Below are 17,315 nucleotides of genomic sequence, written 5' to 3' on the forward strand. Positions count from 1 at the left end.
TGTAGCCACCTGGGTCATCTAAAAATGGGGCAGGCAAACACCAGTGAGGAAGAAAGCGATGACAATGACTGCGTGGATCTGTCCTTCCTCATTTCTGATAGCAGCGAAGAAGAGGAATTCTTGGGGTTTGAATAAAAACATTACAGCCTTATTTTTGTTACTTTCACTGTTTACTGACTTTACTGACTGTTAATGAGAGTAAAGATAGTTCTTAATATGTTACATGGTTGACATAAAATTGTTCTTAAACTGCTGTTAACTTTATACAGTTGATATAAAATATTTTACTACAGCATTTGGTTCAGAATCTTTTTTTTCTAGATTTTCCTCCTTTAAAATTGGGTTTGTCTTATATTCCGGAGCGTCTTATAGGGCGAAAAATACGGTATATCTTGACTTTGACTGAGTTTCTACCCTGTGTTAAGCCATGGTCTACTTAACTGTACTTTGCTGAAAAGCTACAATTCTCTGTGCTTAAGCAGCATACTAAGCTAAGATCAAACTTTGTGATTTAGTGTGATGTGTCAATTATACCATTACGTGTAAACTAATCATTGGGAAAGATCACTGAAAATCTGTCAGATTTCAGTAAATTAAACTTAATTCAACTATTTCATGTCCTGGCAAAGAAAGATATCCTCCCAGGTTAACAACCGCCATGCTTAGTGGCCATTCAAAGTTATAGTGGCACTGAAAAAGCAACTTTTCAATTGGTCCTTGAACCTGTGACTGTCGTATTGTCTCAGAATTACATCATCACCATTTGTACTGGATTCCAATAAGCAAAGTCAATGGAGAAGCCAGCAATAAAAACATCAAGTTGCAGTCACATTATGTACTGCAGGTGATTTGCCTAACATTGCAAGGAGCAGCTTTTTGGAGCACATGTGCCAATCTCCTGTCCTTTCCTTAGCTAGAGTTTCCAAGGAGCTGATTTACTTACTAGTCCATTTATCTTTGTTGCAGTTGTCAACTCCACTTTCATGAGGATATTTTCCATTCACCATACCTCCCCCAGAAATCCTGAGCAATTGTTAATCCTTGACAAATCTTTGTTAGACATTACTGCTATTGTTTTAAAATCCAATTATGGCAGATAAGAAAATGTGCCATGGGCCAGACCAGAGGCTGATATTCCCAACAATGTAAATACTAAACAAATACCGTATGACAACAGAAAGCCTGAACGTTCTTTACCGAACCTGTTTGAACTGAAGGCATGTAGTGAGTTGCTCAAGAACCAGCAAAAAATATCAGGACACCTACTGCTTATCCTCCTAAACAGGGTAAGACAACTGCCACAAGAAACTAATTTTAGATGTCTACAGTAATGCAGATTTAGAAGATTTAGGAACGGAAGGCAGAAAATCCTAGAGCTGTCTCTTCTTATTCCTGTGAATAAATATGAAATATATTCCATTGTTATGTTTATTCCCATATAAGGGGAAAGGCATTTATTTCTTTCCTCAAATTAAATGGATTGCTTTTTGTCTCTCTGTTATGACTTCTCATCCATATATATATGTATATATGTATATGTATATGTATATGTAGATGTAGATGTAGATGTAGATGTAGATGTAGATGTAGATGTAGATGATGTAGATGATGTATATGTATATATACATGCTGGTCTTGTTGTATTCAGGTCTTTTCCTGGGTAAGATTGAGATTGTCTTCACAATGTTTCAGCGAGGTCCCACTCGCCATCTTCACCCTGGTGTTTTCGGCTTTGTGCTTGTGTGAGTAAAGCATGGTCGGAGCTGCCGTCTCTCTATAAATCTTGGTTGGGGGAGGGGGTGTACTTCATCCATAATGGACAAAGATAAAAACAAATAGAAGGAGCACCCATGGGATCACCCCTCTCATCTGTCATTGCAAACATATACATGGAACATTTTGAAACTAATGCCTTAGATAAATCTGAACACAAACCCAAACTCTGACTTAGATATGTAGATGACACTTTTGTAATCTGACCACATGGGAAAGAAAAACTGGAAAACTTCCTCACACATCTCAACAGCCTACACCCCAAAATACAATTCGCTATGGAAATAGAAGTAAACAACCAACTTCCCTTTCTGGACATCCTAATCTACAAAAAACCCAAGGGCTCCCTAGGACACACCATCTACCAGAAAAAAACACACACCAACCGCTACTTAAATGCACAATCCCATCACCACCCTGCACAGATCAACTCTGTAGCCAATACCCTCATCTCCAGAACCAAACACTTAGCCGACAAAGACCACCTGAAAACTGAATTACACACTCTCACAAACATATTAATCTCCAACGGTTTCCAAAGAAAAACAATTACCAACCTAATCCAAAAGGAGACATCCCCCAAGAACCGAGACACAGAACAGGACAACGGTATCACCCTCCTCTCTACATCAAAGGCACCACAGATAAAATCTGCAAAATTCTCCACAAACACAATATCAAGACAGCCTTCACCACTGACCAAAAAATAGCCAACATCTTAAAAAACCCCAAAGAAAAGATCCAGCTAGAAAACCAAGGAGTCTACGAAATACCATGCAAAATCTGCCCTGCAACATACATAGGACAAATGAACAGGAGAATAAATGCACGCATTGCAGAACACAAAAACGCAGTAAGAAAAAAGAAAAAACTTCCACCCTTTTCCAGCATCTTAAAGCAACAGGACATGAAATTGATTTTGAAGTTAATCTCCAAAACTGAACACTTCAACAAGAGAATAATTATGGAAGCCATCGAAATAGAAAAACACCCCACAACATGAATAAACGTGATGATACCTCCCGCCTACCAGACATCTGGAAACCAGCCCTAGTCAACAAACGAGCCCCACCCCCCACCCAGATCATTACAACACAAAAGAACAACAGGCACACCACCAGCACCTCAGCCACATAGGATGATATGAAACAGCTGACCAATCTATAAACATCAACTCTATCTACCAATCAGGAAGCAACTACACAGCCAATCAACCCACTTACAGCAATAAAGCCAGCATTCCACACACACACACCAAGATTTATAGAGAGACGGCAGCTCTGACCACGCTTTACTCGCACAAGCACGAAGCTGAAAACACCAGCCTGAAGATGGCAAGTGGGACTCGCCGAAACGTTGCCAAGACAATCTCAATCTTACAAGGGAAAAGACCCGAATACAACAAGACCAGCATATCTACACCCGTGAAAATCTACGAAAATATATATATTTAAATATATATAAAATATTTATATATCTCACCTGCCATCTCACCTGCCATCTTCAAGCGTGGGCTCAAAATGTGGGCTTAAAATGGGAACGGAGCTGCCGTCTTTCTGTAAGTCTTGGTGGGAGGGGATGGGGTGCTGGCTTTGTTTCAGTAAGTGGAATGATTGGTTGTGTGGTTGTATCATGATTGGTAGATTGGTGCTGATTGGTGCAGGCTGTATGTGCATTGTTGTTTTGTATTGTAACGGCTTGGGTGGTGGGTGGTGTTCGTTTGTTGGCTAGGGCTGGTTTCCAGATGTTTGGTAGGCGGGAGGTATCATCACGTTTGTTCATGCTGTGGGGGGTGTTTCTCTATTTCGATGGCTTCCATGATTATTCTCTTGTGGAGGTGTTCTGTTTTGGAGATTAACCTGGCTCCTTCAAAGTTGATTTCATGTCCTGTAGCTTTAAGGTGCTGGAAAAGGGAAGAAGTTTTTTCTTTTTTTCTTACTGCGTTTTTGTGTTCTGTGATGCGTGCATTTATTCTCCTGTTTGTTTGTCCTATGTATATTGCTGGGCAGATTTCGCATGGTATTTCGTAGACTCCTTGGTTTTCTAGCTGGATTTTGTCTTTGGGGTTTCTTAAGATGTTGGCTATTTTTTGGTCAGTGGTGAAGGCTGTCCTGATATTGTGCTTGTGGAGAATTTTGCTGATTTTATCTGTGGTGCCTTTGATGTAAGGGAAGAGGGCGATGCCATTGTCCTGTTCTGTATCTTGGTTTTTTGGGGGAATCTCCTTTTGGATTAGGTTGGTGATTGTTTTTCTTTGGAATCCATTGGAGATTAATACATTTGTGAGTTTGTGTAATTCAGTTTTCAGGTGGTCTTTGTCGGCTAGGCATTTGGTTCTGGAGATGAGGGTCTTGGCTACAGAGTTGATCTGTGCAGGGTGGTGATGGGATTGTGCATTTAAGTAGCGGTTGGTGTGTGTTTTTTTCTGGTAGATGGTGTGTCCTAGGGAGCCCTTGGGTTTTTTGTAGATTAGGACATCCAGAAAGGGAAGTTGGTTGTTTGCTTCTATTTCCATGGTGAATTGTATTTTGGGGTGTAGGCTGTTGAGATGTGTGAGGAAGTTGTCCAGTTTTTCTTTTCCATGTGGCCAAATCACGAAAGTGTCATCAACATATCTAAGCCAGAGTTTGGGTTTGTGTTCAGATTTGTCTAAGGCATTGGTTTCAAAATGTTCCATGTATAAGTTTGCAATGACAGGTGAGAGGGGTGATCCCATGGGTGCTCCTTCTATCTGTTTGTATCTTTGTCCATTATGGATGAAGTATGTGTTGGTTAGGCAGTGGTTGGTCAGGTCTAGGATGTGTTTAGGGGGGTTGTGTTTTTTCTGGATGGCTGTCAAGGCTTCTTTTATGGGCACTTGGGTGAAGAGGGATATGACGTCGAAACTCACAAGTAGGTCACTGGGTTGTAAGTTTTGTTTCTTTATTGTTTCTATGAAGTGGAGTGAGTTTTTTACATGTGAGGTGATGGATTCTGCGTAGGGTTGGAGTTGTTTGGCGAGGAATTTGGCAAGGTTCTGTAGAGGTGAGCCTATGGAGCTGACTATGGGTCTGAGTGGTGTTCCTTCTTTGTGTATCTTGGGGAGTCCATAGAGTTTGGGGCATCTGGAAGATTTCTCTCTGGGGATGATTCTTTGCTGGATCTCTTCACTGATGGCAGAGGCTTTTATTTTGGATTTGGTGGTTTTTTCCAGGTAGGTGGTGGATATACATAGGACAAACAAACAGGAGAATAAATGCACGCATCACAGAACACAAAACCGCAGTAAGAAAAAAAGAAAAAACTTCTTCCCTTTTCCAGCACCTTAAAGCTACAGGACATGAAATCAACTTTGAAGGAGCCAGGTTAATCTCCAAAACAGAACACCTCCACAAGAGAATAATCATGGAAGGCATCGAAATAGAGAAACACCCCCACAGCATGAACAAACGTGATGATACCTCCCGCCTACCAAACATCTGGAAACCAGCCCTAGCCAACAAACGAACACCACCCACCACCCAAGCCGTTACAATACAAAACAACAATGCACATACAGCCTGCACCAATCAGCACCAATCTACCAATCATGATACAACCACACAACCAATCATTCCACTTACTGAAACAAAGCCAGCACCCCATCCCCTCCCACCAAGACTTACAGAAAGACGGCAGCTCCGTTCCCATTTTAAGCCCACATTTTGAGCCCACGCTTGAAGATGGCAGGTGAGATCCTGCCGAAACGTTGCAAAGACAATCTCAACCTTACACGGGAAAAGACCCGAATACAACAAAACCAGCATACCTACACCCGTGAAAATCTACGAAAACAAATATATGTGTGTGTGTGTGTGTGTGTGTGTGTGTGTGTGTGTGTGTAACCCAGTTTTCTCTGAATAACCAGGAGGGAAGAATACTTGGTAGAAGACAATAACTATCACAATAATCAGATTCCAGATATCAGAAATATTTTCAGACCAAAAGAAATGTGAATAAATATGCAGTTCATACATACATGTATCAAGCTTTCGTGTCTAGCTAAAGTAATAAGATTATATGATAGGGATGGAACAAATTATGTCCACTGGGAATATTACAAATTTGTATTAGGAGTGGAAAAAAAGTGCTTTGAACCAATTAGGGAATTCAGAAGTAGAATGTGAATAATTTAATCAGTTTCCTTCTTTATTTTTTTTTGTAGGTCCAATACACCCTTCACTGAACGTAAGTATTTTTAACTATTTCATATGTGCATTGACTTACTTTCTGTGTAAACATGTTTGCTTGAGAGTTTCCAGAAAATGGGAAATAAATGTAAAAACAAATCTACAAATGAAAGTAAGGACTAATAGTTGCTGTTAAAAATTGGATTCACTGGGGATAAGCTTGCTGAAGTTATGTCATTCAATTCATAGTCTATATATGGGCAGAAAAGTGATTATGTGGATATTGCTCAGCATGCACCAAAATGACATCCACACAAGAGATATTAACAGGCTGAAATGTTTTGCAGAGTTAGGAAAATAGTAATAATTGAGAGAGGGGAGGAAACACGAGCATGTTTCAAAAACACAGCTCACATTGACAGAAAGGAAGTTCAAAAGTAATATTAGAAAGTATTACCTCACATAAAGAGTACGAAGCTTGGTATCAACTTTCAGCAAAGACAGTGAATCAATTATCAATAAGTGAATTTAAGCATGCTTGGAATAAACACATGTCTGTCATCTGACAAAAATTAAAAAGGAAATAAATAAAAAATAAAAATAAGAATTAATATAATAAACTAATTAAAAAGAAAAAAAGTAAAGGGCAGACTTGATGGATCCCTTGGTCTTTTTCTGTTTCCAGTTTTATAGGTTTTCTATGTTTCACTCAACATATATTAAGTGAAAATTGGAAATTGGAAAGAAGAAAGAACAAAATTGAGAAGTTTGAAAAGAGATCTCTCTTCTTGATAAGTTTCTTGCCCCTGATAGTGAAATGACATCTCTGTGTTTAAAGGAATATATGTCAGAACACAAATTGCTAGAATTAACTCAACCAAGAAAGGGTTCTTGCTTTTTGTGGCTTTCTAGAAGTTTCTGAGTCTAGCTTCATACAGTGACATTTAACTAGCTGTATATTTTGATCAATTTGTAAATGCAAGTAGGAAACGAACAACAAAAGCTAATTGCTTCCTGAATTAAAATCCTGGCTTGTCCAAATGTTATGATTTGTTTTACCTGCCCGCACAAATAAATGAGTTGCACAAACCAAGTGCATACAAACTGTCCCCTTTTTTGTGTGCAAGAAGAGTTTGACAAAAAAATCTTCTTTTACTGGCTTAGAAATAAGGGATACTTCTTCCATTTTGGAGAAAGGTGGAAGTGATGATTCCCTTTTTGTATCCCCTTTTCAACACTGGCCTCTCTCTTTCTACCGAAGTAGCATATTCAAGGACAGTGATGGGGAATTGAATCAAATTCAAGAGCCAGCCATAATCTCTGGGCTGGATAAAAACAGGAGGATGGGCTTCACCAACTCTTCTTTGGAAGATCCAGCCATATGTCAGTGGTGGGATGCTGCCAGTTTAACAACCGGTTCGGTGAGCGTGCGCTTTGTGTCTAAAGCGCTTGCACGCAGCCCTGAAAAGAGCATTTAGAAGCTCAGCTGCTTACCTCCCAAGTTAGCAACAGTAAGTAGCTGTGCCGCACGATTGAGATGAGCTAGAAAGCAGGAAATAAAGGACAGGATAGGGCGGGTGTGGGTGGGTGGGGCCAACTGACTGTCGGAGCTACCGGTTCGTCCCAACCAGTCTGAACTGTCTGAATACCACCCCTACCATACTTCCTTTGTTCTTGAATCAGATTCAATTCCCTATCCCTGTCCTTGAATATGCAGTATCTACTACTGATATAATAATAATTAATAATTTATTAAATTTCTAGACCGCCCCCTCTCTCCGGATAACATAGATAATGTTCAGGCTCAATGTGCTGATTTCCCCCCGCCCTTCAGTTTAAATGGAATACAGGTTAATAACTCAACGGGCTATGCTACTTCGGTAGAAAGGGATAGGCCAGTGTTGAAAATACTGAAGGAAACATGCATTATAAATGTATTCATTAATTGTCAGAGATTACCTCTTTACAATAAACAGTCAATGTAGTTGTGCAACCAAATAAACATACCCCTATTTTTTAGCTGAAGTGTTTTAATGAGTTTTAAAGCCAACTCAGCTGTTGACTAACCAGTTAAACAAGATGCTTTATGAAAATCCTATTTAGATTATTTTTAAAGCCATGTTTACAAGGCTACAAAAACAACAGGGATCTCAGGACTGGAGGGATTTTGAATTCTTATATCTACTTCTATTAGCTTAGCTCTCCTGTCTTTCCTCCATTTCTAGAATTTGATGGAGAATCGGTCGGATGACAGCAGGAACTGTTGTCATCACTGGCGGAATACTAGCAACTGTCATCTTATTGTGTATCATTGCAGTTCTTTGCTATTGTAGGTTACAGGTAAGGACTCCTTCCGGTGTATGAGACATATACTTCCTTTTGTATTCAAGGGCAATAGAACAAGTGAAGCATTTTGGCTTCATGTTCCTCAGGTGTAACCCAAGACTTTCTCTTCTATAAAATAAGAACAACTTAATGCATGGACAGCTCTGAGGCAAATGAATAACAAATGAGAGCTATGAGGATGGTAGACTCAGGTAAAATGCTATCTAAGCCACAAATCTAATTGTTGTTATTAGACATCTTAGCAAATTGAACAGTCAACCATTATAAAAAGAATTTAAAAAACAAAGTGCCAGGAGCCCTGATATAGCAAAGAAAGCATAGATATTATCTAGAAAGAGCAATAAAATGCCGTTAGAGTTTAAAACATTTCTAAGATATCCCCAGGAGTCTGTATGGCATTTATTACACTATAGTGAAGACGAATAGCAGAAAATTAAAACTAGAACCTAAGTGCTAAAACTGAAATGATGACATTAATTAAGCCATAAGTAGATATAGGCCCTAAAATCCAAGGAAATCAAACTAGTTTGTGGACAAAGTGCTGTTTTTGGAATAGCAAGGTGCTTCAAAGAGCAGTGTTAAGAATTGGGTCTGTATTCTATATTTAGGGATTTTAAGTTATTGTGGATGAGTGAGTTAGTTATATAGCGACCTGTATTATATTTGGGAGGTAGGTTAACTTTAGAAGACTTATGATGACAGGTATGTTCTTCCTTGCTGTGATATAAAGCACTATTACTGGCCTTTTCAGAAAAAGAGAGTTGAAGAGTTGAAATCTTGTGCTGAGATACCTAAAAGATTAAGCTTGATCTATAGTATTATAGATACAATAAGGACACAGCAACTCAGTGGCTAAGATGCTGAGCTTGTCAATCAGAAAGGTTGGCAGTTTGGCAGTTCGAATCCCTAGTGTCGCATAACGGAGTGAGCTCTTGTAGGTTACAGGTAAGACTCCTTCTGGTGTATGTCCCAGTTTCTGCCAACCTAGCAGTTCGAAAGCATGTAAAATGCAAGTAGAAAAATAGGAACCGCCTTTGGTGGGAAGGTAACAGCGTTCCCTGCGCCTTCGGCATTTAGTCATGCTGGCCACATGACCATGGAGACATCTTTGGACAGCCCTGGCTCTTCGGCTTTGAAACGGAGATGAGCTCCACCCCCTAGAGTTGGGAACAACTAGCACATATGTGCGAGGGGAACCTTTATATTTACCTTTTATAGTATTATAATTTATGTGCTACCAATGTTTATCACATTTCAGTTCCTTCAAGGGGGAAAACATGATTTTAGTTTTGGTGTGGTTAAATATAAGCAATTCTTCTCTGCAGTAATCTGCAAGGGTCCGCCGACTTCTGAGACAATGTCTGCATCAGTGGTGGCTTCCTACCAGTTCAGACCAGTTCAGCCAAACTGGTAGTGGTTTGGCGGCCTGGGTCACTGGAACCCGCAGCGACCCAGGTCTACCATGCCCCCGAACCGGTTCTCTGGTCTTTTCTCCCGTCGTTGGCATGTTTCTGTCCATGCGCAGAACAGTTTTCACTAAACTGTGCATGTGCAGCAATATGCGGCGTGCGTGCACGTGAACAAAGTGAGCAGCGTGCACACAAAATTTTTCTGTGCATGCAAAACACCCTCTCTCAGCGAACTGGTAGTAAACCGGTTAGGAACCCATCACTCGGCTGCATCATCTGTTTACAAGAGCAGAGCCAATGGTCCATTGTTAAGTATAAGGGAATAAAATTCCGCTTTCATTAAAGTGGCAACCATTTCACTTCATTCTAAATGGAAATATCTGCAGAAAGCTGACCTTTATTGCCATGTCTCACTTCTGAGGTGCTTTTGTTTTTAAGAAGATACTGGACAATCATTTGTCTGAAATGGTATAAGGCATCCTGTCTGAGCAGGGGGTTGGACTTGAAGACCTCCAAGGTCCCTTCCAACTACTCAGCTATATTCTACCCTACCTCTACTCCTACTCTATTATGTGTCAGCAACTTAATTTGGCAGAATAATATCCAACTGATAGATGACACTAGGCAATAAAGATTTTGCTTCCTGAACATTTTTGAGTGTATCTCACAGTGTTTTAGTTGCTAACTACAAAAATAACCTTAATTTAACCTATCGTGTACCATTTTATAAAAATCAGGAGGTTTTTTTTTACACAATGGCAAAGTAACACCCTTCAGTATCTGTTGGCTATATTTGCATACTTGAAACATACAAAAACACGGAACTATTGTTAAAGCTCATCCAGTACACCAAGTGCAACTAGAATATATGTGGAGATCTAAAAGTAGTGATTTTACTGTTTGGAATGCAGCTCAGATATATTGTTGTTGCATATATAAATGGGACAGCCATACAAGAGAGTTGGGTTACATTAATAAGAAATGGCATAATTTGATTTTTGTGAAATTTTGTGAAACCAATGAACAAGGAAGGTTAAAGAAGGCATTTTTGTGGTCCGCAGATTAGCTATGTCAGTGATGGCAAACCTATGGCATGCGTGCCACAGGTGGCACACAGAGCCATTTGTCAGGGCACGCGAGGCGCTGCACTGTCAGCTGGCCAGCGCACATGTGCGCACTGGCCAGCTGAGTCACCCTTTTTAAAAGCCATTTTTCGCCCTCCCTAGGCTCCAGAGGCTTTATAGGAGCCTGGGGAGGGTGAAAAGAGCCTTCCCCGCCCCCTCCGGAGGCCCTCCAGAGGCTTCATGAGCTTCTCTGAAGCCTCCGGAGCGCCCAAAACCAGCCCTACAGGCAAACCGGAAGTTCAGGAATGGACTTCCAGTTTGCTCGGAGGGTTGTTTTGAGTGCTCCGGAGGCTTCAGGGAAGCCTCTTGAAGGTCCCTGAAGCGTTCAGAGCACTTAAAAGTGACTTCCGGTTTGCTCGGAGAGTCATTTTGACTGCTTCGGAGGCTTCAGGGAAGCCTCCTGAAGGTCCCTGAAGCCTCCGGAGGGCTTCCGTGGGGGCGGTGGAGGCTGTTTTCGCCCTCCCCATGCTCCTATAAAGCCTCTGGAGCCTGGGGAGGGCGAAAAAAGCATGCAAAAATGGGGGGTCGTGCCTGTAGTGCGCGCATGCACACTGGGGGGGTGTGCATTGCATTATGGGTGCGGCACACCTGCACACGACCCCCCTGCGCTCCCCCCACTTAAGGTTCACCATCACTGAGCTATGTCATCAGTGACAAGTAATTCAAAGATCTGTTACTGGGGCCAGAAAAAAATGCCTGGAAAGCATTCAAGGATGTTCTTGAGAATTTTATTGGTAGCTACAAAGTATCTAAACTACATTCAGCTGGTTGACAAATTTCTCACAGTGTATGAGACCATGAAGTGCAACAGGTCTCTGATGATTCATTTTCTGCATTCACACTTGGACTTCTTTCCCAAAAATTTAGGTGCAATTGGTGACTAACATGTTGAAACTTTTCACTGGGACATTGCCACAATGAAAAAAATGGTAACATGGCAATTGGAATCCATCAATGCTGGCTGACTATTGTTGGATGCTCCTGTGAGAGACATTGGACACAGTACAAACAAAAATCAGCAGCAAAACACTTTTAGTCTTGTTGAACTCAGCAGCATATCAGAAACGTGATTAAATATATTATACTCATTAAAAATTCATCACATATTTCTCAAGATTCCTATGTGGTACAATCACTCTGAAATTATATTTGTGTTCAGTTTGAAGGGATCTATCGTAATCACCAAAGATTTTTCAGGAAGCAAATTGTTGTCCAGTGTGATTATTACAGCATCACCCAAAGCCGTTCTCCAGTTATAGAATCGAATGCTGACATAAGATCGATAAAGGCAACACATAAAGAAAGTGCGTGGATAAGATTGATTTCTCTGCCCCAAACTGCAGGAGAGAAGATATATCCCTTCAATGTGCCTTTCCAAAAGCTAGCAAGAAATTTCTCCTTGTCTAACTAGTTTAGAAGCTTATGAAACCATAAGCTGTGCATCTAGTTTACTAGGAAAGCTGAGGAAACTAATAGAGTAATAATTAGATGGGCCCATGCTATTAACTTTTTAAAAGAGGGGAACAAGCAATAGAACAATTTCATTCTTTAGGCATATGGAAAGTATTATTGATTTGGGTGAATAAGGAGGTCAGAAGAAAGATCAACCAATCAGCATTACTTTTTTTTTAACAATTCAGCAGATACCAAATTACTATCAGGGTGTTTTTTTTAATTGATTGATTCAACAATTTCTAGCCAGAAGGCTGATGACCAAGGGAGAATACTATTTGGGGTGGGGGGGGGGTAACTGAGATGAAAGACTGGTGACCTGAGGACTGTATAATTGGCTATAAAACTTCCCCCACATCTTTGCTAGAATCTTAGCTTTAGGGCAGCCCAATCTCATGGCCTAAATGTTTGTAATTATCTTCTAAACTAGAGTAAATGTCAGTTTTACTCAGGGCAGACCAGATCAGGACTCTAGAGGAAGACTAGAATGATACTTAATTGAAATAGGCTGTAATTATAAAATCTTGCAAGCTTGACTGCTTCATTTTCCCAGTGAATCAGGGAGGGCTCTCTGCCTGAGTTTCTTCTGAATGCTTATTTCCCAGTCCTTAAGGCAGGGGTGTCAAACTTGCTGCATCATGTTGCCATCAGGTAATGTTTTGTGACGGTTTTCCCATTTGCGGAGCTACGGTTGGCGTGGCCTGTGTGTGACGCTTGCAGCCTGGGGGCCGCTAGTTTGAGACCTCTGCTTAAAGGAATGTTTCAGTCCTCTTTGCCTATCTCCACCTATTTCCCAGATTCTCTACAGTAGAAATTTTTATCTCTTGTGGCTTGGAAAAGTTGTTCCCAGATATGTTTCTTCCTTTTTATTAACTGTTTATACTGTAACTTCTTTTAAGATCTAGAAATTGATTCCTAGTAACAAGATGGGTTTGGGACAAAAGAAGTGGTATTGTAGGTGATCCCCTGAGAAACCAGGATATGGAATCATTAGATTAGATAGTGAATTGTAGGAGGCAGAGAGAATGGCCTTGAGGGGCAAGAGAAATTGTTGCTACCAAGACAATGTTCATATAAAAGAGAAGTGTTTCCAAGTTAGGAATGTAATAAAAATAAATTAAGATAAAGGGAGGGTTAGGGGAAGTTCTTTCTGGCTTGCAAGATTATGTCACTCAAGCTTTATGATAGAATTATTTCTGATGTACATAACATTGGATTCCTAGTTTGATCAGCCTTGAAGGACTGACAGAATGTTACCTGAAGGATTCTCAGCAAAAGTCCAGTTGAAGGTTGAGGCTAGTATCACTTTGTTTGGAGTTGCAATTCATTGTACTGTGAGGGATGCCTGATATATGACAGATGTGCCATTCCCTCATGCTGAACTGTACACAATTACAAGTACTTTTTACATACTCACAGAGAGACACATTTGTATCATTGATGGGTGCCATGGACTATTTATCTTGCTTTTCAAGGGCTTCAAGAGGAGAGGGGCAGGCATCTTATGTACAGGAGTTAGACAGAATGTCCATTAGGGCATCTTCTTCAAGATTCCTGGTGTATATTAAAAATATCATAATTGTCTTTGGTCTCATCTCTGTTGTTTTGATTAGTGTTTTGTAGTGTGGACAGAATTAAAGTCCTCATTTAAATGACAAGCTTTGCTGTTTCCTAGGTTTAAAGGGAAGTATATCTTTGGTCAATGCACTGTACAAGTGAATCAATTCACTTTGAAACAGGCAAAGGAATGTTTTCCTCATGTTAGTGATTCATTTAAATACACTCTTTGCTGTCAAGGTTAGCAATAAGATTAGATTAAGTATGACAACCGTCCAAGTTGGGCAGCATTTCAGAGTGAATGAGCTGATGCAACATTGACTAAAAGGGGTCTCAATGATTAAATAATTGAACACATAAATGGGATAAATTCCAAAACATTCCAGAAAGGACATCATTTTTAGTAGCACTAATGGAATTAATGAACTGCTGAAAAACAATTGGATCCTTTTCATGCATATGGAGGAGCCAGTTAATATGGACAGATTCAACAGTATAAGGCTGGCAGTGCAGCAGTTGGCTGAAAGAAAAATGGCCAGAACCTCTGACAAACCATCTTCTTGCATTAAGAGTAGATGGAATTAATTGATTGTGTTAATAAGTGATGGGAACATCTTGGGGGGGGGGGCTTCTGGGTTTGCAGCTGTCAGACAGTCTGTCTATCAAGGAAACTCACTAAGATACAATAATGTGAACATCAAATGTTTTCCATAGATCATCTATTTTAACAGTAATAGCTGTTGTTCCTCAAATAGACTTATAACAGTGTAAGCTGTTAAAAGACAATACAGGTAATCCCCAGGTTACGAGCACTCCCTTAGCAAATGTGTGAAGTTAAACAATGTTTATGAACAAGTCCCGAAACTACGAATCTTGCAGCACCATGGCACAACACAGAGGCTCTGCAACATTTGTCCTGCACTTTGCCAGCCAAAACAGAGCTCTATTTAGACCTGCACAGGCCTCGCCCACCACTTTGACTCTAGCAGCCTTTGACATGAGGAGCTCATCAATCTTAAGTTGCTTTGCTGCCTCGGCTGGTTTCAGTGTTCTTGGGCTGGTTCTATGTCTTCTTTGTTTGCCCATAGCACTGAGAACCTTTAAGCTAAAGGAGAGAGTTGTGGGTTCTTCTGTTAAATAGGAATAAAATAAGATAAAATGGAATGCAATAAGAGTAAAGACTAAAAACAAAAAATGTCTAGAAGTCAAATAAAATAGGCATTGAGCTCGGCTGCTCCCCTAACACTATTTTGGGATCTGCTCTTATGGTACATATCCTCATCCACACAACTGCTTTGTTGTGCTTCCCTATCTTGCTGATTCATGTTGAGCAATCTACTGTGCACCTTGAATAGGATGTCGCTATACTTCTTCCCATTCAGCTTCAATGTGCAATTTTCCAAAGTCCATTATGGTACTGAAATTTCAGCCCTGCCCAATATCAGCCATCTCATGAAGGGCATTCTCCAATTGGTTGCTCATGCACTGCATTTTTAAATTTTCCTGTTCTACGGTCAACTTTTTCTTCTTATCCCAACTACAGGTAGTCCTCATTTAACAACGCTAACTGGAACCAGAATTTCCATCTCTATGCAAAATTTTGGCAATATATCATGTAATCATACTGCTTAGTGGCAGAAATTCTGATAATCTCAATTATGGTTGTTAAGCACGGACTTCATGTTTCTCCTGCTCTGCTGGGCTCACCTCTGCTTCAACTTCTCCCACCTGCCTGTCTGCCCCTCCTCTCTGCCCTTTTGGCAATCCATAGCCTGGTACCCCCCATGAGCCTCAGCTGACCATTGGTATCTTCTTCCTTATGCTGCTGGTGAATTGTGCTTGGCCTTTAGAAGGAGGTCTAGAAAATTACAGGCCTTTAACTTAATGTTTCTTCACAGCAAATCGGTTTATTAGATTTTTTAAAATATATTTACAGATAATATTATCAATGGCTATTACCTTATGATGGCAGTAAATTATCCACGATGTCCCAGGAATACGCTGCTCAATACCAGTTGCCGGAGAAAGTACTTTTGAACTCTGATACTGTTTGCGAGCTTCCTACTGGCCAGCTTGGAAGCAAAAGACTCTGCAACAGAGTCTTTTGGTTTGATCCAGATGTGTCTCAGTGTGTCTGAAAGTTGGCAATTTTAAGCTGTGTGGACTTCAACTTCCAGAGTTCCACAGACAACAATATTCAGAAATACTGATATAACTGGTGTGCTCGTAATCTAATGTGAAAATTGTTGAATTTAATGAGTGTCAATATTCTGAACGCTCAGAGCATTACCCTATTTATGAAACAAACTTTTTGTGTGCTAATAAAAATATTCCTCTCCTTCTTTAGTATTATTGCTGCAAGAAAGATGAATCTCAGGAAGCCGAAGAGGAAGAAGAGGAAGAAGAGGAGGAGGAAGAAGTCAATCTTCCCCTGCACTCACACTCCATTATGTGCAATGCTTGCAACTGTCGCATCATGGACGGGCAGGGCAACTCCTCTTTTCCACCCTGTGAGCTTAACAAACAGAGTAACCGGAACTATGGCCCAGTCTGTTCCCCTTGCAGTGCTCCCTTTTATATACAGACCGCTGACATGGTACGGAATGGGGGCGAGAGTGTCACCTACACGCCCATATGCTGCAAGGATATGGGGATGCCTGTCAAACTGGCAACCCACCAAAATTACCCGGTGATCCATCACTGCGCCATCCACGGGACCTTTCCAAATCTGAGGGCTTTCAGTACAGAAGTATGATCACTGTCTATCACTATCACAGGTGCTTCAGTATGATCCTCTTGTTGGGTGGGGATTTTAACGTTATGTGTTTCAGCCAAAATGGAACATGTGTCCAAGACCCACCATCTTTGCAGCAAAAGATGTATAACTTTGTAACCAAGGAGGGAGGGGGAGGAGAGGGGAGTTGTGCAAATTTCAATCCGCAAAGTGATAATATTGTTTCCACTGACGGTTCTTGTCTAAAGAGGGCTATCTATAATACAAAACTATCTTGCATTTCAAGGTTTTTGGAAACCACTTTACAATTCCACCCTCTCACTAAGAGATTTGGGATCTACCATTAGGCATTCCCATTTGTCTCTCTCTTCAAAGCAATACCTACTCACTTCCCTTGATTAGTAGAATAAGCTCACAATGGTCAGTTCGAGAACTTTTGGGGGGACATCATAATTCCCAACCAGTGGGATGGGGACAAGCAGTGAGAAGGGTGACAACATGTTTGCCGAATTAGTGTTCATTGGAAGTGTAACAAGAACAAACAAGAAATGAAATGTTCTGATTATTTCTGTAATCCATTAGTTTATGAACTGAATGCTTTATTTGTACTAGAATGTAAAACAGGCCAGCCAAAATGTATTTATCACACACATGAACACGCATACACAAGCACATACATTCTGTAATGGTAAGAAACTGGGAGTTGAAGAACTGGAGAAATTACCAAATTTCTTCTGAAATCTTATTATTTTTTCCATAGCAAAACCACCCT

The 17,315-nt window shown here is 40.5% G+C and overlaps 1 protein-coding gene across 1 annotated transcript; it reads left to right on the top strand.

The window, feature by feature from the left end:
- The first annotated feature begins 8,146 nt into the window (after positions 1–8,146).
- Positions 8,147–16,701, top strand: FAM163A (family with sequence similarity 163 member A). Its single transcript, XM_081949373.1, has 2 exons — positions 8,147–8,261; positions 16,157–16,701. Exons 1-2 carry the CDS (start codon positions 8,169–8,171, stop codon positions 16,562–16,564), a joined length of 501 nt encoding a protein of 166 aa, XP_081805499.1. The 5' UTR covers positions 8,147–8,168; the 3' UTR covers positions 16,565–16,701.
- The last annotated feature ends 614 nt before the right edge of the window (positions 16,702–17,315 follow it).

Source organism: Natrix helvetica (assembly GCF_964273705.1).
Source record: "Natrix helvetica genome assembly, chromosome: 3".
Classification (NCBI taxonomy): Eukaryota; Metazoa; Chordata; class Lepidosauria; order Squamata; family Natricidae; genus Natrix; species Natrix helvetica.

Excerpts from the sequence above, each read along its gene's own strand:
- FAM163A (XM_081949373.1), top strand. The coding sequence starts at position 8,169 with ATGACAGCAGGAACTGTTGTCATCACTGGCGGAATACTAGCAACTGTC. Across the intron at positions 8,262-16,156 it reads TTTGCTATTGTAGGTTACAG|TATTATTGCTGCAAGAAAGA; the intron begins GTAAGGACTCCT and ends CTCCTTCTTTAG.